Source organism: Tyto alba, unplaced genomic scaffold, assembly GCF_018691265.1.
Source record: "Tyto alba isolate M040663 unplaced genomic scaffold, T.alba_DEE_v4.0 Super-Scaffold_2, whole genome shotgun sequence".
In the NCBI taxonomy this organism is placed as follows: Eukaryota; Metazoa; Chordata; class Aves; order Strigiformes; family Tytonidae; genus Tyto; species Tyto alba.
The window spans coordinates 35,038,502-35,063,337 of NW_024881282.1; the positions used below are offsets into that span (position 1 = coordinate 35,038,502).

Sequence of the window (24,836 nt, forward strand, 5' to 3'; positions counted from 1 at the left end):
ACGCGCCATCACACCACGCGCCGCCGCGGCCGCCGATTGGCCGCCGGCGACCTGGTCTCATTGACAACAAACCGCGGGGGGTCGCGCGCGCCGCTGCCGGGCCGCGGCGGCGGGCAGGTGGGGGGCGGGGCCAGCGGCCGGATCGGGGCGGGACCAAGATGGCGCGGGGTCGGCGGCGCTCGCCGGCTGCCTCCGCTTGAGCGCCCGTGGCGTGGCGTGGCGTGGGGTGTTCGGGGGGTTCATGCGCCGGGGCGCCCGGCCGCGGTGGGCCCCGACGCGATGGAGGGCGGCGAGCTGGGCGTGGAGAACATGGAGAGCCTGACCGAGCTGGGCGACGAGCTCACCCTGGGCGACATCGACGGTGGGCGCCGCGGGGGGAAAAAAAAAAAAAAAAAAAAAAAAAAAAAAAGGAGGGGGGTGGGGTGGGGGAGGCGGCGCGCGTGGGCTCCCCCGCGCGGGGTGGGGGGGAGCTCTTGTGCCTCCGCGCGGGTCCGGGGTTGCTGGTGCTGCCTGGAAAGGGGGGGGGGGGTTGGGTGCGTGTGGGGGGGTGGTGGTTCTTGGATGTAGTTGCGTGGGGTGTCCTGTGTGTCGTCGTGTCCCCCCCCCCCCCCGGGTTGGGGAGTGGGAGCGCAGGGTGGTCGCAGCGGTTTGGCCCAGCTGCGTGGGGCGCAGCTTCCCGGGCGGCACGGGCTTCCAGCGCGCGTGGGGGGGGTGTGAGCGGGGAATCCCCCGCCCCGCGTGGGTAAAGGCGAGGGTGCGGGGTGCGCCCCACCGGGTAGCGCTCGCCTCGCGAGTGGCCACGCGTGTCTCCCCGGGTGGGGCGGGCAGCCGATGGCCAGCTCCGCCCGGGGAGCGCTTCTGAGCCACTTTCACGGGGCTGACCCACGCCGGGGGGCGTCGAGGCAGTAACCACAAAAAGCCGCGTGGAGGTGTGGGGGGACCGAGCCTTTCCTCCCACCCGTGGCCGCTGCCGGCTCGGGAGAGGGTTGGAGAAAGTAATTACTTTGCCTCTCTCCTCTTGTCTCAGACCCACGGGGCAAGCAGTGCTGCTTGGGGTTCCCCTCGTGTTTCCTCGTGGCTCTCCTAAAGTCAGCGCTAAATGATTGCCGGAGCTGTGCTGCCACTAGTGCCTGTGGGAGGAGGCTGTGCCTGCTCACCCTCCTCCACCGAAACAGGTGTAACTGCTTAAATTCCCCTTTTTTTCCCCCCCCTGTGTCATCTTAAAACTTCACTGCATCCACGGCAGAGCTCAGACCCGTGGGAAAATCCCAGTTTTCCACTGAAATACAGCAAAACGAAGCGCCCGCGTGTCGATGCCTTAGTTAGTGTTCCTCCAACAGCTCCTGAACGCCCTTTAAAAATATAATTTCAGGACGAGTTCTGCTGCAGGCTGGAGATGGGGACCTGGCTCTGCGCCCCTGCTCCGCTCAGCTGTAATCCCAAACACATCTTGCCTTTGGGGGCAGGTGATGCCTAAAGCATCCTTGCTTACCAGTTGGGTCATAAAATTAAACCAGTGCTTTTAAGCTTATAATTGCAATTGATTCGCAGTGTAGCTATGGATAAAATACATACCCCCCCCTTTTTTTTTTTTTTTTTTTTTTTTTCTTTTATGGCACAGAAAAGAAGAATACGCCTTATGAGGACGGAAAGGGCTTAGTTATTGCTCGTAAAGTCGATGGTGCAGATTGAAGGTGGTGGTTGCTCTTTTTTAATTTAAGCACCATATAACGACTTCTCGGGATCCATATGGAGACGGGAAGTAATTCCGGTGAACCCGGAGCCGGCTCTGAGCTGCGGTGTGCCTGGGGAGGTGTGATTCAGAGCGATGAGTAACTTGGGAGAAAGAGCTTCGCGTTCCTCCCCAGCTCCCGGGGTGGATTTTACGGGAGGGGGCGGGGGGGGGGGGGAAGTATATGACAATCCTGCTTTTTTTTTTTTTTTTTTTTTTTTTTTGATCTCTGACATGGATTCATCTCAGGGCTTGAAATTCTGCAAGAGTTTTGATTTGGTTTTTAAGCTTCCTTGTCGGCGGCTCTCGGCATTCCTCTCCCGTTCGGGCTGAGGGACCCTCACCGCCTGCTGCGCGGCTTTTGGTTTTCCACCGTGGAAGAGGAGCCGACGCTGGTCGGTCAGGAGGATCGCGCCGACTGCTCTGGGATGGTTGGTGCTCGCCGGGATCCTGCTCCAGGTCCGGGAGGTCCCGGCGCTGAGCCGAGGGTGCCTGGCTCTGCCTCCCGCCCCGGCGCGGGCTCCTCCGCCGGCACCTCCCTGCCAGGCAGGCACGGCCGGAGAGCCGGGGTGCGAGCGGGGCTGCGTTCAGGGCGGAGGGGTTGTTGCTGTCGAGGTCGGGAGCTCCGCTTCTCAAAGCACGGCGTGTGAGGGAGAGCAGCCCGCCTGCAGGCTCTCAGCCCTCGCCTTTCCGCCAGGCACTGGGGCGCTGGGCCGACAGAAGCAGCAGAAGTCCTTGGGGGGCTTGGTTTCACAGTGCCTGCTTGACGTTTTTGTAGCCTTGGGCTGGGCTGGGCTGGTTTTCTGCAGTAGCACCTCGCTGCGCGTTAGGGACTGAAACCCGTTCTGCACCGAGGGTGGGGGTGGTCTGGCGACGGTGGGTTTGTCACCGCAAGCTGTCCTCCAAAAGTGCCCAGTGTAGACGCTCGCGCTGTTCTCTGCGTAGGCAAAGGTGTTTTAAAAGGGAGGGACTTGACTTCTGGATGTTGCTGTTTCTACGGCTTTTTCTTTTCCTCATGGGGCTGCTAGGAAAGTTCTTGGGCGCTTTAAAAGAAGTGGGTTTGATCCCCTGGCAGTCTAATTTTAAAAAATGAATCTTTAGACTTTTTGCATTTAGTCCAAGTTCAGTCTGTGGTAAAGATGTGATTTAACTGTGAGAGCAAGAGTAGTTTTTTTAATAAGATATTAAGTCTGCTGTGTTGAACACAATGTTCTTTAAAATACACTACATGAAATTCAGCTCTTCCAGAGCAAATCTCGTCCGATTTATATTTATTCCCCACTTGCAGTAGTGCTGTCTGATAGTGAAATAGCAGTATCGTCAAAGGAAGAGCTGGAGAAGCACATAATTGAGATTATCAGGTTTATCGTGTTGGGGTTTATTTGGGATGGTCTTAGCTGCAGCCGGTCGGAGGGTGAAAAGCTGCTTAATATCCGTCTAGATGTTATGCAGAAGTGTTAATCTTTAAACAGCCCTCCTTGCTCCAGTAATGTTTTGTGAAAGTTTACTGATGCATTGCATAGAAAAAAATTATAAATCTTTCATTCCTCTAGTTAAAAGCAGAGACAGAGGTTTGGTCTGGCTGGTCCCCGAGGGCGGCCACTGCTCCGTGCTGGGGGAACCGCGCGTCCCCTCTTAGTGTCGGGTTATAAATAGGTCAGGAGGACACATCTCCTCCCAAGCTCCTCCATCCAACATGCTCGAGTTCTTAAGAGCAATGGTCGTGGTCAAATGTGCGTAAGGGTGCGGAGAGGTTGCTGTTGGAAGGGGAGGAGTATCATAGAAATATGGTGAAACATTTGTTGAGGGAGCAAGAAGGGTGGAGGATGATCCCTTTGCTCTGTCTCAGGAGTGTCAGACAAATTAATTGGATAATGTGTGGGTGGCATTTCAGAGAAGCAACTTAACAGCCCTCTTACTGCTGGGACAACTTCCATGGAAACATGTTGTGGAAAGTTGGCTTCTTCACATCCCCTTCATAAACCACAGCAGCAACATCCTTTGAGTTTGTGGATGAGAAGGGATCCTTACACCAGGAGCTTTTGCCATATTTTTTCCCTATAAATCGCAAATCTATTTTCTACTTTATTTATTATTCAGTTATTAATACTCCGCTATATTTGTGAGTCCCCTCCCTTTTTTCCTACTTTCAGAAAAAAAATAAATAGGACTTGTGGAAAGCTGTGGAAGAGCCAGTGCAGCATGGGCAGATCCTGGGGTGTGGAAGGATGTGTGACTCCTCACACCACCGCCCACCCACAGATCAGGGGAAGCATTCAGATACCTTAAGGTGCATAATTGGATTAAATTGGATTAGACGGAGGGAAGAGGAAGCTTTTCTTACGAACAATGATCTCTTGGTGGTGAAATATTTTCCTCTGAAGGGGAGAGCTATAGAGTTGCAGTAGTAGCCTCTTGATGTGGGCTGATAAAATCATGGAGAAGGTGGGATGGAGAGAAACTGCTGTGCGGTGATTGCAGGCAGGGGATAAATAGGCAGAAAAAAAACCCAACCAAACAAAAAAAGTTACTCTGGAGGTTCAAACACATGCCTGAATTTCTCCTGCTACAGTTCTGTAAGTGTTGTTTCCTTTAGTGTTTTTGCCCCAGCTGTCGGTACACTTGAAAGTAAAACAAATTTAAGATTAATTCTTATCCCATTTCTTCATTTTCCAGATACTCAGTGGGGCAGAAAGAATAGGGGTCTTGAAAGCATCTTAAAAGTTGGGTGGGATAACGATTAGCGCTGGAATTGCGGAGGTGCTTGATTTCTTCCTTCTGTAAGGATTAGACTGGAGCAATGATGGAATGAGAGTCTAATATTTTAGGTGTATTGGAGATGACTAAGTTCTACTCTGTGCTTGGATCCGGTAGTTTGAGAAGGTGGTGTAAGGGAGTCCTGCCTTTCTCCCTGCGCAGTGGCAGCAGTGCCCTGCTGCTGGCCACCTCTTGGTTTCTCTCTGGAGGTGTTAGGTGGGGGTGATACGTTCTCCGGAGGTTTTGAAGGGCCCAGAGCACCCTTTTGTGCAAGCACACCATCATCTGAGTCCTGACATAATGCCGGGCGTCAGAGTGTATGGGCAGTAGAATAGCACTGAACGCGTCTTCTTCTGTTTTACAGAGATGCTGCAGTTCGTCAGTAACCAGGCAGGAGACTTCCCAGATCTGTTTTCGGATCACTTGTGTGGCACCTTCCAGGGGGGCAGCAGCGGTGGCAGCAGCGGTGGGGCCCTGGAGCCGCAGTTGCAGCGGCCGTACGGCCAGGTGCAGCTCCAGCCCTTCCCGCCGCCCCCGGCTTCCCCTCAGCTCCAAAACTTGCCGGTCAAAGCGGCGCAGGCAACCCCGCCGGCCCCTCCGCGGTCAGCCCCCCTCCTGCAGCGCCGGCCCCCGCTCCAGCCGCAGCTCCAGCAGCAGGCCGTGATGATTACGCCGACGTTCAGCTCTGCTCCCCCGACCAGGATTATCCAGCAGCCGGTGATCTACCAGAACGCGGCCACGAGTTTCCAAGGTAGCGGTTGAGGTGCTCGGGCTGCGGGTGTGCCCGGTGCACTCGTGATTTTGGGGTGCTCGGGCTGCGGGTGTGCCCGGTGCACTCGTGATTTCGGGGTGCTTGGGCTGCGGGTGTGCCCGGTGCACTCGTGATTTCGGGGCGCTCGGGCTGTGGGTGTGCCCGGTGCACTCGTGATTTTGGGGTGCTTGGGCTGCGGGTGTGCCCGGTGCACTCGTGATTTCGGGGCGCTCGGGCTGCTGGTGTGCCCGGTGCACTCGTGATTTTGGGGTGCTCGGGCTGCGGGTGTGCCTGGTGCACTCGTGATTTCGGGGTGCTCGGGCTGCCGGTGTACCCGGTGCACTCGTGATTTCGGGGCGCTCGGGCTGCCGGTGTGCCCGGTGCACTCGTGATTTTGGGGTGCTCGAGCTACGGGTGTGCCCGGTGCACTCGTGATTTCGGGGCGCTCGGGCTGCTGGTGTGCCCGGTGCACTCGTGATTTCGGGGCGCTCGGGCTGCGGGTGTGCCCGGTGCACTCGTGATTTCGGGGTGCTCAGGCTGCCGGTGTGCCCGGTGCACTCACAATATACAGTGTCAGTGTTGAAACTCCAAAAGCATCCGTAATCACGATGAGCCTGACGATCCTTTTCTTGCAGTGTTGCCTGCGAGGCGTCCCTTCTCCTGCCGACGCGGCTTTGGAGTTGGGGGAGCATGAGAAAACATCATAAATGAGATCTTAAGGCTTTTTGTGTGACCTCTTGCGATAGTTGTCATCTTGGTCCTTTCTGTTACGGCCTGATCTCCTGTGGTTCTTGGGAGACTTGAGAAAAGGATGTCAAAAAAATGGTTGCTGGCAACCCTGTCCTCCCACTGATGCGTGCAGCAGGCAGATCCAGTTCTGAAGGTCCAGTCTGTCCCATGTGGCAGCCTGGAATGAAGGTGCATTCTAAATACCAAACTCTTCAGTGCAGTACTTGCATTGAGCAAAGACACTTCTAAGGGTATTTAACGATGACCAGACCTTCCTTGGTGAATGGCAGTTGTTTTGGTCCTGTTTAGTAGGTGTTGATTCTTTACATGATAAATAGGATCCTAGGGTCCATCAAGATCAGCAGGAGTGGGCAGGTACTGATTGGGTGTACTGCGTAATGTCACTGAAGTAATGAGTCCTGTGCTGTCAGAGCAAAGGTTTTTGACTTTATTTTCTCTTAGCTGATTCCCTGTGCCTCCTGGAAAGCTGCTATTCTAGGTGCAGTGTCCTCTTGCAGGAGGCACCAAAGGAGCTGGAAGCTTCCCACCGTGTGGGATGTGTTAGATGAATGCTGCCTACTGAGAAGCTCTGGAAGAAGAGCAGTGAAGCTAGGAGCCTTTGCAAGCTCCAGAAGAGATCCCCGTGTCTCTGGACTATTCTTGACATCCCTTCTGCTTTTCAGTCCTCCAGCCTCAAGTCCAGAGCCTGGTGACGTCCTCCCAGGTTCAGCCGGTCACCATCCAGCAGCAAGTGCAGACCGTGCAGGCCCAGCGAGTGCTAACGCAGGCTGCCAACGGCACCATCCAGACGTTAACGCCGGCCACGGTTCAGACAGTTGCTGCGCCGCAGGTCCAGCAAGTTCCAGTAAGTAAAAATGCCGAGTGATACAGGGATCCAGCAGAAGAAGAAACTGCTTTTGTGAGTCTGGTCTCGTGGCTTGCTAGGGGAAAGGTAGCAAAGCTTGTAGGGCTGGTGGTCCCGGGTAGGATTGCTCTTGCACGGACTTTTTTGTGTGAGCAGTATTTCTAGCCAGCCTGTGTTCCAGAATCACTTCACGTGTGTCATGCATGCGAGTCCCTGTTGTGAGCCATGATGTGACTCCAGGTAGTGGGCAACGTTCAGAAACCATTTTCACTAAAACGCCGCCTGCATAACTAAACTTGGTCTAAAGTGTTATTGTAACTTGGTGCTGACAAACCAGATTGGAAACCTTACTTGATCAAGCTTTCTTTGACTTTTGCCTACTTGTTTGCAAGTCCACCACCTCTACCATGCCTTGTAAGGGCCAGCTGATGCTGGAATGTTTTCTTCCAGTTCTTCTGCCACAGTTTCTTTGATCTTTTTACTGCTAGAGAGTCATGTGATTTTTTTTTTAAAACAGACACAAGAGTGAAAAGAATCTTGTGTGTCTTTGTATTAGATAAAAACATTTATGGCTAGGGGAATCTCTCAGTATGACCAAGTTGCTCTGGTTCAGTTGTAGTGTGCCATCTATAGTGCTCTCTGTATTTGAGAGTCGATGAGGTACCTGAAAAACAAGAGTAAGCTGTGTTATGGCAAAATAACTTACAGTTAGTTTTAATCTGCTTGATATTCGTGGTTATTCATATTATTCATGGATATTTGTATTCCTTTCAGTGAAATTGGAAGGGGAGGAACCTACTACAGGTGTTTGCCAAAGCAGGCTGTCCTAACCATGTTAGATTCTGAGTACTCAACCAGTTAATGTAGAGATCTAATTATAAGTGTAATTGAAGAGTAGAAGGGAGCTTTTCCAGCAGCTCTTTTGTGTTTTTACATACTCGTTTGCTTTTGGTGACTGATTTGAAAACCAACGTTCTGGTGGTTCCCTGTGCTCCCCTCCCTCCAGCCCTGTTCAGGCTGTCTCGTGGTCAGCGTTTGCATCAAGGTCCAACAAAAACCATCCAGGTGGTGCAGGGCGCAAGGTGAAATACTCACCCTGCACTTTTGCTGAGATGCGAAGTTACAACTCTGCATCTCTTTCCTCTGGTTACTGAGATCAGCAGAGAAGTATGTGCCTACTCTGCCCTTCACCTGTAACTCTTTTCAACCTAGGTTCTGGTCCAACCTCAGATCATAAAAACGGATTCCCTCGTCCTGACGACCCTGAAGGCGGACGGTAATCCCGTTATGGCCACAGTGCAGAACCCAGCGCTGACAGCACTCACTGCTCCCATTCAGACCACAGCTCTGCAGGTACCATGTGGCTGTTCTTCCTTTCCTCTCCTCACTGACATCCTTTCATCTTAACACAGGGAAGAGATTTGGGCTTTAGTATTTTCCAGTGGTGCCAACGGGAGGGGTTTTGGGGGCTGCTCTGGACACATCCAGAGTGAGTAATACCCTGCTTCTGCCAAGGCTAAACACACAGATTGTGCTTTTTTGGCAGCTTCCCATGGCCAGTAAGCAAAGACCAAGGACACATTTCTGTTTACCTTTTTCTGGTATTACAAGGAAAGGAACATGACCTAAAAATTCCATCCAGTTTTTAACCTCTGAAAGATACTTGAAACTGAAAGCTAACTCGGTCACAATACCTGTGGAACAGTCTTTTTCCCTCCCTGTAGTGTCTAATAGCAGTATGTTGAATGTGAAAACTAATTAAGCTACTTTTCAGAGGGCATTTGCAGTGAGGATTCAGTATCGTCATTGGAGATAGCAGCTGTGCTTCATGGCCTCCACTTCTTACCAACCCTGAGAAACTTTTGCCCCCAAAGACGCATTTATCATATTCTTGTACATTCTGAACAGACATCTCTGTTTAAATATTTACTGGGGGATGTAAACTTGCAAGTCTGACTTAATTTGACTTTTTTTGCATGATACAGTGGGATTCTTACGTACTTGTTAACAGCCAGGCTAAAATCTTCAATTAGCTTGCTTGCTTTTAGGTGACATTTTCACACAGAGGTGAGACTTCTGTGATTGTGTCTGAGACACAATCTGTAAAGCATTTTGAACACATTGAAATTTGGTGGAAATTAGCCAAGGGAAGGTGTAGGATTTAAATTCACTTCTTTGTCAAGTTCCAGCTTGAAACTAAGTTTATTTCTAATATTCCAATTAGAAGACTATTTCACAGTCAGAATTGTTCCTGCAGTTGCTTACAGCTAGATGATTCTCATTTCTGTTAGTCTGTCTTTTGACAGAAATAACTCTTCCTCTCCATAACCACATCCCTGATCCTTGGTGTACTTTAGAGAACACATGTATGCTTCTCAATCTTGTTTTGCTGGGCTAAGCAGTCTAAATTTTCTTTACTCCAACTGTCCTAGAAGCCCCTGTGTGCAGCTGTTCTGGTGGGATTCATCATCTTTTATTGCAGAGTATGTACTGCTTTAGTTTGGTGTAGATGGTGTGTCCTACATTTAGGTGTCCAAGTTTGAGCTTTTCATGCCAGCGTATATCACTCATTGCCTTAGTTCCTCATCTTAAGACATTTTTATGGCTTATGGATCTACTTTTTTCCATTTAATCAAACTCAAATCAACTGCATCGCTTAAGCCAAGGTTTGTTTTTCCATAGTCGGGTTCTTTCTAACACTGCTCTTACCAGTTTGGAGATAGCATTGCCTGTTGCTGATTTGATGACTTTATTTGTCCGCATAAAAGATGGATTTGGACACTTGGGGTGTAGGGATTGGAGGAGTGTTCGTCCGTTTCTATATTTAGTGGATGAACAGAGCATGGTACTGGTGGAAGAATGTTGATATTCTTGGAGAACAAGAGATGTTCTTACTCCACAATGACCAGTGTGGGAGGCAGAGTGGCAGATTTGTCCTGTGCTGCTGTGCCAATGCTTGTGCCAGCTAAGGAGGACAGGAGGAAATTGGCGCATCTCTTCTTTTCTGAGCTGTACAAACTTTTCCTGATTCTGTTTTTTTTTTTTTTTTTTTTTACTTTTTTACCATCATAAACCTTACCGAATTGGCTGATTGCTCATGACACTTGTTACGTGTGGTCTCTCTAGACCCTCGTTGGGAGTAATGGGACCATTTTGACCACGATGCCGGTGATGGTGGGACAAGAAAAGGTGCCCATCAAACAAGTTCCTGGGGGTGTCAAACAACCAGAACCACCTAAAGAAGGAGAGAGGAGAACAACTCACAACATTATCGAAAAGCGATACCGGTCATCCATAAATGACAAGATCATTGAACTGAAGGACCTTGTCATGGGGACTGATGCCAAGGTAAAGAGATGGAATAAGAGCAAATCTAGTGTCATAAATACTTTGTCTTCACACGCTTGTTGCTCTACCAAATGAAGCATTTGGGTGCATGTGACTGTTAGTAGTATGCACACGTGTATTGGGGTAAGACTGGTGAGAAACATTTGTGCGATGGAAAGGTTGATAATTGTATTCAGGAAGGGTCACCTGTAAAATGTTTATTTTGCTATGCTAGTGGTACTGTTTCTTGAAAATAAGCTATACCTTATGTGTTTGTTCTTACGTTAGGTCTAATATCAGTAGAGTCTCAAGGCAGAATATCCAAGTGGGTTTTCTGATAACTCTGCCAAACCAGAGCTTGCTTAATTTAAGTTTCCTTTTCCATGTGACTGCAGCGAGGATGAGGTTTTACAGAGCCTTCCCATTTGTTTCCTTTAGGTACTGAGTTGTTAAAACTCCTCCTTGTTCAAATGTTAGAAGCTTTCTCACACCATGTATTCACGGTTGTCCTATTCACCTTACCTCATGCTGGCAGAGCAGGGAGTAGTGTTCTTGATAACTCACGTGGTCTCTGTACAAATACGTGCACTAGTGAAGTCGCCTCCTATTGCTGGGTGGAATTGGAAGCTTACGTTTTAAAAACGTTGGTAATGTGTAGTGGCTTCATAGTACTTTGAGCCTGTGTTTACAAGCTAAACTTATCCACTGCTTCTGGAAGCAAGTGTTTTCCTGGGGATGGCCAAGGGAGTGAGGCAAGGAGAGAACCACTTATCTCAAAATTAAACAGTGAATGATGGTTGACAGGCAGTGGCTTGTTCCATCCCAGAAGAGATACACTTAATTTCAAAACTTACGGTATTTCCAAAGGACTATTTCTGTCTGAAACCTAGATGTGAACTCTGTTGTAATTTGAATGTTAATCTGTTTCCTTTGTACTGTTTTTAAGATCTTTGAGGTACTCTAGTCCTTGTGTGTCTTTCAAAGTCTGATACCTTGCCCACAGAGTGTGCCCTGCTATTAGTTTCTTTGCAGCTGCTGAGTGGTCCTTTAAACACTTCTCCTTCTATCACCACATGATACAAAGTGTTGTGGTATTCCAACAAGCAGGGGTGACCCTTTGACACTCTTCATCTAAACTGCTTTCTTTATGTCTTAATTCCTTGCAGATGCACAAGTCTGGAGTCCTGAGAAAAGCCATTGATTACATTAAATATCTACAGCAGGCTAACCATAAGCTGAGGCAAGAGAACATGGTTCTGAAGCTGGCTAACCAAAAAAACAGTAAGTTGGGGAGGCTGTTGAGCAGTGGGGAGGTAGTCAGCACGAGCGTAGGATGCCTCTTGCAGTTTTCTTATTCTTGACACAGGTAGATAACGGGCACATTGCATTGATAGTGGCCAGTGTTACTCCAGGTGACAGCCCATCTGAATGACACTGGCAGGATGCGGGATCAAGAAACACGTCCATAATGCACTCTGATTTTTGCAGAGCTGTTGAAGGGCATTGACCTGAGTAGTCTGGTTGACAACGACGTGGATCTGAAGATAGATGACTTCAACCAGAATGTGCTGCTGATGTCTCCTCCAGCCTCTGACTCGGGATCCCAGGCTGGCTTCTCTCCGTATTCCATTGATTCAGAGCCAGGAAGCCCACTCCTTGATGATGCCAAGGTATTTGTGACTTCAGTTGTCAAATTCGAGGCATCTACTTCAGGGGTATGTAAGGGCCAGAATTATAATTCTCCTAATTCTCAAGAGTGGAACCAGCAGACATCTGTCAAGCAGATCTATAGGGGTCAGAGATCCTCTGTAAGGATGAGGAAGGTGCACGGGTGTGTGTTATCTTTTCTTAAATGATGGAGACTACTTCCTGAGCTGTATTATCTGAGCCATACCTTAGCTGCTAGAAGAACTGTACTTAGCTTTCAGCCCCTGTGGAGTCTCTGTGGGTTTACAGTGCATGTTCGTGACCCAAAGAGCCCATGACTTTCCAGGGATATATATGTCCAGTGAATAAAGTGGAACTTGCAAATGGGTGATGACATCAGCTGTGGTTAATTAGACCGTAAGTAACCACAGTAACAGAAAGCTGTTAGCTGTCTTTGACTGACAGGTTTGTTTTGGGGATAACACAAAAGTGGGTCTTCTGGGAGATCATCAAAAGAGTAAGGGCAGCAAAGGTTAATCCTCGGCTAAACCAGGGATTCGGTTAATGATAACTGAAATGACTGGGAGCAGAAGGAAGGTTGAAGGCACTCAAATACTTCAGCCTTATCTTACTAATCTAGGGAAAGCTTCACTGGAGTTCTTGCTGATCTTGATCTTAAGAGCAAATTCTAGAGCGTGTTGTTTCTTCCTACCCCTCCCTTGACATAAGCATTTTTTGTTCGACAGAATGGTAAGTGTGTGGTTTTTTTTTGTTTTTTCTCCACTTATTTTCTCTCCATTCCTATTCCTTTGAAGGTTAAAGATGAGCCTGACTCTCCTCCTGTGGCCCTTGGTATGGTGGATCGCTCTCGAATACTCCTCTGTGCTCTCACGTTCCTTTGCCTTTCCTTCAATCCTCTGACATCCCTCCTGGATGCCCGAGGAACTGTGGAGTCTGACAGCCTGGTACGCCACGGCTCTGGCAGGAACATGCTGACCATTGAGTCAGGTAATGAACTAGAATAGTTTGGACCACAGAGGGTGGCCGGGCTTACATGGTCTCCCTAAAGACCATCTCCGGCTGTGATGACTGCAGGTGGCGAGGTGTCCTGTCGGTGTGATTCAGTAGGGTGGTTTGTGTGTTCAGGGAGTTGTGCAACCTTTGTGTAATGGTTGGGGAGGGGTAGTAACCACAGGGCTGGGCGTGGGAGGAGAGCCGCCAGAGAGTGTGTGGACATGGTTCCAGTTTACATCCGCATCCAGCGTTCTTCTTGCACACAACCAGCCATTCCTCAGCGTGGTGAGGCAGAGGGGGCACCCATCTGTAGCCCAGCAGCCTGGGCTCTCAGCATAGACCCTTGAAAAGTAGGTCAGGGTAAAGGGGCATCCTCCTGTCCTCACCAGTCTTTGAGGTATGTTCACTTTATATTTGTTTTTAAGGTAACTGACTGATTTTATAAATAATAACTTAAAGTAATAGGTAAAGAATTACTTCAGAAAGACTGTTGTTCAGGGTCTTGCAACTGGTTTGTTCAATACACTTATTTCATCATATTCATAGTTTAGAGTACAGCAGCTTAGTGGAGGGCAGGGGATTCTCTTGGCATGCTGCCGTTTCCCTGACTGGTAAATGTGCTTCCTTGGTGTAGCTTTGTAAACTTCATTATGACCAGAAAGTGCTGACTCAGTTTTTTATAAATCTGTCTTGTAAAAATAACTATTTTTATTTAGTTGGGAATGTTGTGGCTTGGAGTTTGGCTGAAGTGCTATTGATACAGGTGTTTCCTGATTAAAATGCAGTCTTTGCAAAAGTTGATACCACACGTGACAGTTGTAGCAAGACATCCTTCTGGATTTGTGCTCCTCCTGTTGCTGAGCTTTCGGTGTCCAGATTAACTTTTAACTCTGCTTTTGGATGTCCATTGCAGATGCGGGTGGTTGGTTTGGCTGGATGATGCCCACACTGATCCTGTGGCTTGTGAACGGAGTGATTGTACTGAGTGTGTTCATCAAGCTCCTTGTGCATGGAGAGCCGGTGACCCGGCTGCACTCGAGGTCGTCGGTCACGTTCTGGAGGCATCGCAAGCAAGCGGACCTGGATTTGGCCCGGGTAAGGTTGACTTCGTGTTTTGCATCAAACGCATCTTCTAGGGGGGGGTGTGGATAAATGTGGTCGAGAGAGGCAGTGGCTCAGCACTCGCAAGAGCGTGGTATTCCTTGAGTGGATTACCCTGACGGATTTCAGAGAAGCTGGTGCTAGGTTGTTTTGAGCAGAATCCCATTTTCCCTCAGTCTAAACTCATGAGGCGTGGACATCGGCATTGGAAGAGGCTCCTAACTTCTGTCATTGTTCCTTGCTGTTGCATCTTGTAGCGATCTTTGGCAGCAAGGTCTTGGTTTTTGTCCAGAATCTGGCCTCTGCTGTGTGTGTTTGTCTGCTGTCCTTCCAGCCTCTTGGAATTCTTCTCAGTTGCTGAGGTAACAACTGGCTTTGCTTTTGGTACGGGGACCCTGAAACTTCCGTGTTGTTTTAGAAGGCACGAGCCTCCTTTCACGTAGTGCCGGTGTGTCTCAGAGGCAGTGCTGGGTCAGAGCCATGTGTGGAAAGATATGTCTAGGGACAGATTTGAAGCTGCCGTAAACTGCCTTCATGTTTACCGGGACTATGTTGACTTCCCTCAGCTAAAGACTTGCGCATCAGTTTGTGTCTTTTTCCATGCCAAGCAGGTCCCCGAGTATCTCTGCGATGGTGATTTTTAGCTGTTGAGCCTCTTTGTCGCGTTTCTTGCAGGGGGATTTTGCCGCAGCTGCGTCAAACCTGCAGACCTGCCTGTCGGTACTCGGCCGAGCGCTGCCGGCTTCTCGCCTGGACTTGGCCTGCAGCCTGTCCTGGAACGTGATCCGCTACAGCCTGCAGAAGCTGGCGCTGGTGCGGTGGCTACTGAAGAGGACTTCTCACCAGTGGCGGGCGAGGGAGGCCACTGCGGGTTTTGAGGACGAGGCCAAGACCAGTGCCCGGGATGCGGCTCTAGCGTATCACAAGCTCCACCAGCTCCACATAACGGGTAGGAGCAGAGGTGGCAGATCTCCTGTCCTCGTTCTGCCGAATGAGGAGGCTCAGAGTTGATCCTGGGGGATACAGGGAGGGTGCTACGGCCTCCCTCCTCTGGGAGGGCTGATGTTGGAGATTAGCCTGGCAAATTTCAGGAGCCACTTACTGAAACGTGACAGGCTCATGCAACAAAAGAGCTCTGTAAGAATGTCCAAAGCAACAGCAGTATCTCGAGTTATGTGTCCCTGAGTCTGCAGAGGTGGCTGAGGGTCTTTCCCAAGCAGCAGTTCGTGGAGCCCAGTCACTTTTTGCTGCCGTTAAGGGCTTTTTTTCATCCCTATCACTTGGGAACGTGATGTGGAAGCTGGGGCTGGGGTTAATTGCTGGAAGAATTTAAATTTCCGAAGCTGTGTAGAGCGCAGATTGCCAGTTGGTGTTGATATGCTTTGAAAACCTGGGAGTGTGCACACGTACTAAGGAAGTGCTTGAATGTTCCTTGTGAACGGTTGTTTTTGCCGTTTCCTTGGCAAACCAATTTACAACACTAATAGGCTCCCAGCACATCATAAATCCAAGCTAAACTTCCTTCTGCCTAATCATGCTGTGTGAATTGCAGCCATGCCACCAGAGATAAGTACTTGTCCTTAGTATTACCTGTGTAGGTACAGGTGTGGACTGCAGAGGAGCTCAGTTTTAAGATAGTGGTGAATGCAGTGAGACAAAATTTGCTGATGATTTTATCCTGACTGGTTTAGCTATTTAGGGCTTTCTTGCAGAAGCAAAGCTGTGGATGCCAGCCTCGGTATCTGTGGACTGAAGACTCGATTACAGTTGTTCTGTTGCCTGAATACAAAGTAGGCATATGATGTTGTAGACTTCTCGTGTCAAGAGGTTCTCATTGTCTCTTTAGGATAGTAGTCCTGCAAATCACAGTAGTATTTAGTAGCTGGTACTACTGTATTAAAAGTTAACATTTTTCCTTTCCTTCCTGGTGCAGGTAAACTTCCTTCCAGCTCAGCTTACTCAGGCTTGCACATGGCGCTGTGTGCTGTGAATCTGGCCGAGTGTGCAGAAGAAAAGATCCCACCCAGCACAATGGCAGAAATCCACCTGACGGCTGCGGTTGGCCTGAAAACCCGCTGTGGAGGCAAGCTTGGCTTCCTAGCGGTGAGTTGTCTCCTTTCCCATCACGCCTCCAAGCAGAGCTCTGGGAAGGCCTGCAAACTGGCATTGCCATAGCTCAGGGCATCTGGTAGCACTGCAATTAGTGCCTGCAATTATGATATGAGCTGTAATTATGATACGACCTTTGTCCTCGGTGGTGTGTCTCTTTCCCTGGATGCGGTTCTCAATCTTAGCCTCTCCTTTCCCCAGAGCTACTTTCTAAGCCAGGCTCAAAGCCTGTGCAGCTCGGAGAGGAGTGCCATTCCTGACTCGCTGCGTTGGCTGTGCCATCCCCTGGGACAGAAGTTTTTTGTGGAGCGAAGCTGGACGGTGAAGTCTGCTGCGAAGGAGAGCCTGTACTGCACCCAAAGGAACCCCGGTGAGAGCCGCTTTTGTCCCGAGCGCGTGACCTCCCAGCACTTCGAGCCTGGCAGTCTCTTCACCTCTGGGACAAGAGCGGGTGCCTTGTTTGAGAGCGTGCTCTTGTATGTCCGCCCTGCCTGTGGCTGTGATGAGCAGGAGCTGAGACACGACTCCTGAACCCGCAGGAGCTGGCTTTCTTCCCCTTGCGTGCTGTGTTCTGTCATTCCGCTTGCGTCTCTGGATGTGGCCCCAAATGCCTGGGGGGTGACTTTGCGGTGACCAGGGTTTATCCTCTGCAGAGCACTGTCGTCGCTGTTTTGCTGAGTGGCTGAGGTGCTAGAGGGATGTTTGGCCAATGGCTGCCGCTTTAGAAATGTATTAAAGCGTTAAAAAGGCCCTGAAAACTTAGTCTTTAGAAATCTGCATCAGTTCCTCAAGAATTTCCCTCTACTGCTCTTCCTCTTGCTCCTACATTTTGATTCTTCTCTTTGGTTGTATCAGGAGGTGGCTATCACTGTATGCAAGTGAAATGGTTTGGGTTTTTTTTTTCTTCCTCTCTAGCGGATCCTATTGCACAAGTTCATCAGGCGTTTTGTGAGAACCTGCTAGAGCGAGCGGTGGATTCACTCGTGAAGCCTCAGGCTAGGAAAGAGGTGGCGGGACAGGAGGAGGAGGAGGAGCCGTGGTAAGTTCGAGCACTGCGCTGGGGTCTGCTCATTGCAGCTGCAGGCTCTGGGGCAGAGCTCGTAACTTGACTGAGCACTCTGGGGCAAATTGAGTGGTTAGTCCGTGTTAAAGACTTGAAACAACGATGTAAGTCTGACCACCACAGCTTATTAGAAGGGTGAGCTCTACCTCTTCGTATTAGAACTTCTGAAGTCGAAGGTGACCCTGGGTGTGGTAAGGCTTTCTGGTGTCAGCTGGCTTAGTATTGGTTGATTCTTGGACTGGATGGATGGCACTTTCTCTGCTGTGACAAAGTTTAATGTTCGGGAGCACTAACATTTGTGTGTACCTACCTCTCCTGTAAACCAGAACATATATCCAGGTCTCTAAGAGCATGAAGGTCTGGCATGTCAGAGAGTGACCCCACCAGCTCACTATCTTATGCATGAATATTCTCCTAACTGAAGTGCCACATTTACCATCACTGAAAAATCGAACTGACACGTGGCAAGAGGGGGAGAGATGATGTTGGCTGAAATTGTATTGCTTCTAAGCTCTGTGACCAAATGAAAGGGGCAAATAGGTGGGAATCAGAGCAGTTTTTTTTGTACTGAACCATGTCCGGCTCTTTCCTGAACTCCACGGGAAGTGGAGCCCTCAGCCTTTGCCAGCAATTCTGCACTGTTTCTAGCTGATCTCCAGATAGGCCGGTGCCAGGCAAATGCTACGTAAATACATGGGAAGCTCTCTAAGGATCCTGTCCCCAAAAAGAGTGGGTGAAAGTCTCAAATGGGAAGATAACCTGGTTACCCTACCTCTATAGGGAGAATATTGCACATTTAGCTGTTTTTTTTTTCACTCATGTCGGTTTTCTAGCATTGTTGCAGAGAATAAGCAGCAGTTCAGTCTAATTGCTTGCACAATACAAATGCTTGCAATCAGAGGCTGCTGTTGATGATGAGAGAAGGAAGCAGGATTTGTATAGGTGAGGTGGATTGTCAGTAAACTTGCGGGAGTACTGTCTCCTTTGGGGAAGACCTAGCTTTATTGATGTAAGAAGCTTTTTTTGTCCCCCTCTAGGGGTAGGAGTTCAAGATCTTCCTCTGTAGCGTGTCCCAGAAAATTAGGTCATTGCTACGTAAGCTACTTTCTCTGACCGGCGCCACCGATTGCCACTTGCATTCATATTTGCATATATGCAAATAGTTGCTTGCAGAAATGTAGTTCAGCCACTCTTGGAGGCAGTGATTGAAAAGGAGCCTGTAATCAGCTTGTAGCATATGTCATGTCTGTCAGCAGATTCCGGACACTTGAGGGGATGCTGGTGGCTTCTCTTTAGTAATTGTAGAATTTGGGATGCTGACTCAGTGCTCATGTAGGTTCTCTTTTACTTTAAATATGTATTACATGTTTTAATCTGCTTCTCGGTCCCTTCCATGAGAGTGGTACCAGCTTGTTCAAGGACTGGAGTACAGCCCGCTTCCCTGTCCCTTAACTGCAGAGCAAATATCTGTGACACACAGTCCACAGGACATCCCAACATCTTTGTAGCTGAGGTGTGAGTCCTGGGGTTGACTCCACTTCTGCACCAATCCCCTTGCACAGGGAGATGTAAGGCTACTCCTCACTGATTACCTTTAGGGAGGTCTCTTCAGTCCAACAGTGTTGTGTTACTTGTAGAGCTTGAACTTTCTGCTGACTTAGTGGGTCAACATTATTTAAAACTGCCTTGTGACTGATGAGAAATGCTTTTAGGATTTGGTATCTCCTGTTTGACAGCATAGTGAAGGTCTACCTTGCTTCTTGTTTCAGTGAGTTCTCTGGTGCCATGGAGTACCTGAAATTGCTTAACTCTTTCTTGGACTCAATGGGAAGTGGAGCCCCACCCTTTGCCAGCAATTCTGTACTCAAGTCTGCCCTGGGTAAGTCTGACAGAACCAAAGCTCTCCCAGCTGCAGGAACTACTGCTGACACGTGCTCCCCCTCTCCCCAACACCGCTCAAACTCTGGGCAAGGAGAAATGCAGTTCTGGGAGTGAGACTTGACTGCTGAGCGGCAGCACACCGCAGTGTGGTATGGTAGCTTAGATTGGAAGAGTGTGGCTGGGGAGGCTTGTACCTTTGGCTGTGGTGTTGTAATGCTGGGTGCCCAGGTGGGACTGCTCTTACTTGTATTGCCGGGCACATTCCAAACTGAGCCCCGTGCCCTCACCTGAGAGCTTGCTCCTGGTAATGCAAAGCAAGACAAAGGGTGTAGCGTATAAACAGGCATAACAGTGTTGCAGTTGAGGTACAGGAAGGTTTTTTTCCACTTAATTACCTGTTGGACCAAATACAGGTTGACTTCACTTTCACAACAGCTGTTACGTATATTTCTCAATCTCTAGAGAGCTGCAGCCCCTGCTGTAGGCAACCTCTGGGCATATTTTGTGAGACACTTGGTTTGGTCCCTTGGTGTATATTTAGTGGGACAGTGAGAGCTTCTAGACTCCCCCTGAGCTGTGTGCTCACCTGGGCTTGGCTGGTAGCAGGCTGCAAGGGTATTTGTCTTGCTTGGTGTTGGTACAGACAGCACCTGGCAGCTCACTGGGATGCTGCTGGAGCTTTAGACACAGGCTGTCCTGTACCTAAAATGTGTAGAGCAAACACAGAAGGAAAACTATATGTCTTTTTCTAGGGGTTATTTTTTTGTCTAAAGAGAAATCTACATCTGGGTCAATATTGTCATGAAATTTCAAAGCAGGTTAGGGTAGTGGAGCATATGTCTTTTGGTCCTAGGTAGGCTTTGGGAAGTTTTTGAAGGGATGTTAAATAATGGAGGAAATTTATATGGGGAACCTGAATTACTGGCTTGGTGGTGATTAGTGCCGAGGCATGGTGTATACGAGTGGAGGAGTTACTTTGGGGTGCTGAGCAGAGATCCTTGTCGAGAAGGAAGTGAACAGATTTCTAGACAGGTAGACGGGGTAAGTTCTTGTTGACAAGATGCAAACTTTGCATCCAAAACTCTGCTTGCAGTCAGATGTCGGGTGTTTGCTTGCCACCAAGTTCCTTTGCGTTCCTGCAGCACGTTTCAGTCTTTACCCGGATGGCTGCGTTCCTGTGGGATCGGTTTGGGCTCGTTAGCATCTCTCTCGGGGGAAGGCACTGGCAAGATTCACGACCCCTGCCTGCTTCTCCGAGCGGGAGGGAGCCGGGTGTCCTCTCTTGGGCTGCAGCTTGGGGTTCTCTTTCACAGGCCCCGACGTGGTGTGCAGATGGTGGTCAGCAGCGGTGGCTATGGCAATCGGTTGGCTCAGGGGGGACGATGCGGCGGTGAGGTCGCATTTTGCAGAAGTGGAGCGCCTGCCGAAATCCCTGGAGACGTCAGAGTACGTAGGCCTCGTATAACTTTCAGACCCCTGCCCCTTCCAGAGAGGGGTGGCTCTTCCCCTAGTGCTGTCCTGCAGGGCTGCCCCTCCCGGTGCTCTGGAGTCGCGTGCCTCTTGTGCTCTGGGACGCCATAACACGACGTGTGAATGTGCTCAGCAGTTCATGTGTAGGTCAAGGCTTGCAGGCTGGTATTAGAACTGTGGACTGGAGGTATCAGAATTGCTTCTTCAGGGATGTCTTTTGGCTCTGTTCTAATTGCACAGCTTCCCGCCTGCCAAACAACAAAACTTACGCACTGATGGAAAGGCTGGTGTCACCATCTTGGTTCTTTTGCACTAAAGCACCTTTGCCAGTTTCCTTCCATTTCTCTGTGCAGTCTATGTAGGTGAGGAACAATTTCCATCTTTTTTTCTGTCTAAGAGATGATGATATCTCTGCTCTTGAAGATGGGAGGGTGAAAGCTGGTGCTGGTTGCTGCTTGAGCTCAGCTCCTGGGGCTGCCCTGTGGCAGCATGACACGGTACTGCTTGAAAGCAGGACTCTTTCTCTTTCAGGAATGCCCTGGTGAAAGCCACCTTCTATGTGTGTAAAGCCATGCAGGCCTCACTGTCTGGGAAGGCAGATGGACAGCAGAGCTCCCTGGGTCACTGCGAGAGGGCCAGCAGTCACTTATGGAACAGCCTTAACATGAGCAGCAGTGTCTCCAGCACCGTCCTCAACAACGTAAGAACTATAAGTCCCTGGATAACATGTGGTCTGTCTTGGTTGTAAGGTTGGTCTTGGTGCAGGCGTATCACTTCCCTGTGGTATCTGCATTTTCCATCCACCCTGTGTCTCACAGGAGTAGAGGGGAAACTTCCTCCCTTTCCTTGTGAAGGGCACTCATGTCTTTCTGCCTCTGCTGTATGGAGGAGCAGAGCTGCAAGTACAACATCGTTTTCCTGGGCATGGTCTCAGCTGAGCTTTCACTCCTCTCCTGCCAGTAGCTGTCACCCCTTTTTGGTGCTTTGACCACTTTGAATTTGGCCCATGGAAAGCATCTATCTCCTTCCTCCAAAAGAAGTAGCTGACACCCGTAAAGCAGGACCTCATTAAGTCAAATGTGCTGTTTCAGGCAGCACTCTCTAGTGTTTGAACCCTCTTCTGCAAAAGTGGGACTGTGTCATGCTATTCCTGAGTTTGTGTGGGGTTTGCCTTCTCTTCTTTCCAGGGTTACCTAAAGCTGGATCTTCCCTTCGTGGCATATGCGACACAGTTCTGGTCCCTTCTGTCGCTCCTGGGTGGCAGCTGTAGTGCATTGTAGTTGCATTGCATGTTGTGGCAGTAACTGTGCAATGTTTCTGCAGTGCAATACAGAGGCACTCTGCTTCGGCAGCATGGGTAGAGTCCCCTAAGAGCAACTAGGACAGCGAGCGATGCTAGGGGGCAGCAGCAGATGGGGAAAAGGGATTTGGGTTCTGTCAAGACTGCCTGTTTTTTTCTCTGCAGGTAGCAAGGCTGTCTTTATTTCCCACTAGTTAGTGTCACTGTTGGGGCAGGAAAGCCTTTGCAGAAAGCTGGGGCATTGCTGGTGCCAGTATCCCCTTGGCACGTCTTGTCTGGAGCGGGGCCGGGGTCAGCCTTGCGGTCTTGGCCCTCCTGGAGAGGACAGCCGCTCCTTGGGCACAGCCTGGCACTTGGGCCGACGGCAAGGTCCTGCTCCCTTGGGTGCGTCGCGGTGGGGGTGATTGGGGTGGGCAGGAGGTGCTGATGCCACCCTCCCCCGGGGCCGTCTCAGCGCCCGTGTAGCAAACGGCTTGTTGCTCGCCCGATGGGTTGTGTTAACCAGCGTGCGTGTGTGTGCGTGTGTGTGTGTGTGTGTGTGTGTGTGTGTGTGTGTGTGTGTGTGCCCGGGCCCCCTGGCTCTTGCAGATGATCCAGCTGCTGGCCTGTGACTTGCTGCTCTCTCTCCGCACCAGCCTGTGGCAGAAGCAGGCGAACGCCAGCCAGGCCCTGGGTGAGACCTACCACGCCTCGGCCCCCGAGCTGACGGGCTTCCAGCGCGACCTCGGCAGCCTGCGCAAGCTGGCCCACGGCTTCAGGGCCGCCTATCGCAAGGTGAGGGCTTGCCTCCCCCCCCTGCCTGCTCCACCTCCCGCTTTGCTGCCGTCCTTCCCGGGAGGGGGGTGACGGGGAAGCTGCCGCCCTTGGAAACGTAGGGGGTGTGTGGGGTTGGGCAGTTTGGACGCCCCAGGGTAGGATGGTCTGCCACCAGCAGCCTCCTTACTATCTCTTGGTGGGTGATAAGGGGGCTCCCGTGGGAGTCCGGTGCGTGCGGGGAGGTGTCCACCACAGTTTCTGCCTAGAAAACTGTCAGCGCGGCTGTATTGCCAAGCAGATGCCACGGCATCCTGTCCCTCACCGTGACTTCAGACCTGGTCAGTCCCTCCAGGGGATGTGGAAGGAGGGCCGTGTTGGCTCTGTGGGTAGCTGTGGGGTCAGATGCACTCAGCACCTGTAGAGAACCAGGCGCTTCTCTGCGGGTTTTCCCCCGCTTCTGTTCTGTTTAGTCTGTCTAGTTTTCAGCGTTTGCAGAGGAAGTGTAGTCTAGTACTTGAACAAGAGAGTTGTCCTGGTATCGTCCAGACTCTGGATTTTGAAGTTTGGTGCTGTTACCAGAGTGCTGTACTAGCAGCCTGGGGTGAGACATCTGCCTAGGTCACAGTGCCAGGGTTTGCTTTCACATTTTCTGTCCTGTTCCCTGCTCTCATTCCTCCCCCTTTCCAGGCCATTCAGTTAAATGTCGGAAGCTTTTTTTTTTTTTTTTTTTTTCCCCCCTCTTCACGGTCGCCCTGACCTGCAAATTCCCCAGAGACAGGTGGAGAAGGTCAGGGAGGAGCAGGGTAGTGGGGTTTCTGTTGCTGTCAAGGTGTCAGCACTCCGCTCTCGAAACGCGGTGGCTGAGGGATGACGTGAGTTCAGCCGCAGCATCACCCCTGTGCCAGCCCACCTCTCACCCCCCCTGCCATCCTGCCTTCCCTTCCAGGTCTTTCTCCACGAGGCCACCGTGCGCCTGATGGCGGGTGCCAGCCCTACCCGCACCCACCAGCTGCTGGAGCACAGCTTGAGGCGACGCACGCCCCAGAGCAGCAAGCAAGGTCAGCCCTGGGGCCCGGGCAGCGACCCACTGCCCGTGGGACTTGGGGAGGGGCAGCGTTCTGGCAAGGTGGGGGGACATAACTGCAACCTGCGGAGTCTTCCCCCTGTCCGAGGCTCGGGATAACGAGCTCCCGTCAGCCTGTGGCTCACAGCAGCGCTTCTGCCACGCTTTCTACGAGCCAGCTAACGTGAGCTGCCAGCCCTGGGCTGGAGGTGTCAGCGAACGGGCTGGGAAACATTTGCCTTCGTGCAGCCACGCGTGCACAAAACTTGGCAGGCTGGAGTTCGGGGCGGTCAAAGCAGAGGCAGAAAGCCAGGAATCCTAACGGGGGAGAGCCAAGAGATGGTGCTGGTTATAAAATCCTTTAGGTGTTTAAGGTAATGGGAAGATGTGTGTGCTGGTGCTGGGATGAGCCCTAGGAAGTGAAGTGAAAGGGCAATCCTGTCTCTGTAGAAGACAAGATTGCCAGTCCCTGCCTGGTTCCAGCTCAGACCGTTCTCTGCTAGCCTAAAGGAGCTGCTTTTGGGGTCCACGGGGTGCCCCCCCACTCTTGGCACAGCTGGGGGATGCCAGCCAGAGATGCCTGAGCTCACTGGTGCCAGTCGCGGGCCTGCCTGGCAGGGTTTTGTCATGCAGGTGGTGGCTTCGTCCTGAGCTTTCTCTCTCCTCTCTACGCGTAGGTGAACTGGACACCCTGCCGGGCCAGAGGGAGCGAGCCACAGCCATCCTCTTGGCCTGCCGCCATCTCCCCCTCTCCTTCCTCTCCTCCCCGGGCCAGCGAGCGGTCCTGCTGGCCGAGGCCGCCCGCACCCTGGAGAAGGTGGGCGACAAGCGCTCCTGTAATGACTGCCAGCAGATGATCGTCAAGCTGAGCGGGGGCACGGCCATCGCCGCCTCCTAACGCCGGCGTGGGGCCGCCTCGTGCAAAGACAGCCTGCTCGACCGTCAGCCTGGACTTCCCTTCTGGAGCTCAAAAGGAAAAAAAAAAAAAAAGAAAAGAAAAAAAAAAAAAAAGTGCTAGGTTAGGGCTGTGCTGGTGGGATCACGATGGGGTGGGAGAGGGAGGGAGGGTTCTGTGTTTATGTTTTTTTGGTTTGGGGTTTTGGTTGTTTGTTTGTTTGTTTTTTTAACCTTGCCCCAGGTTTAGCTTTATTAGCCCCCTTGCTTGTTCTCAGGCACTGCAACAGGAATCTGTCTAGTTGTGGTTTTTGTGACTATGCCTGCGGCGGTTGGGAAGCGCTGCCCCGACCCAGAGCCTCCATCCCGGCTCGGGG

The 24,836-nt window shown here is 50.8% G+C and overlaps 1 protein-coding gene across 1 annotated transcript; it reads left to right on the top strand.

Annotated features, from left to right (window-relative positions):
- The first annotated feature begins 146 nt into the window (after positions 1-146).
- Positions 147-24,538, top strand: SREBF2 (sterol regulatory element binding transcription factor 2). The gene is made up of 19 exons (XM_042792224.1): positions 147-361; positions 4,854-5,240; positions 6,653-6,834; positions 8,047-8,187; positions 9,961-10,182; positions 11,328-11,442; positions 11,650-11,831; positions 12,624-12,816; positions 13,736-13,917; positions 14,599-14,872; positions 15,857-16,026; positions 16,234-16,402; positions 16,948-17,071; positions 18,865-18,974; positions 20,290-20,422; positions 20,978-21,146; positions 22,335-22,520; positions 23,449-23,560; positions 24,243-24,538. Exons 1-19 carry the CDS (start codon positions 280-282, stop codon positions 24,461-24,463), a joined length of 3,354 nt encoding a protein of 1,117 aa, XP_042648158.1. The 5' UTR covers positions 147-279; the 3' UTR covers positions 24,464-24,538.
- Positions 24,539-24,836: the final 298 nt, after the last annotated feature.

Bases quoted from the DNA above. Each gene is read 5' to 3' on its own strand.
- SREBF2 (XM_042792224.1), top strand. From the start codon at position 280: ATGGAGGGCGGCGAGCTGGGCGTGGAGAACATGGAGAGCCTGACCGAG. The intron at 11,443-11,649 runs GTAAGTTGGGGA...TGATTTTTGCAG, and splicing joins GCTGGCTAACCAAAAAAACA to AGCTGTTGAAGGGCATTGAC. The intron at 20,423-20,977 runs GTACGTAGGCCT...TTTCTCTTTCAG, and splicing joins AAATCCCTGGAGACGTCAGA to GAATGCCCTGGTGAAAGCCA.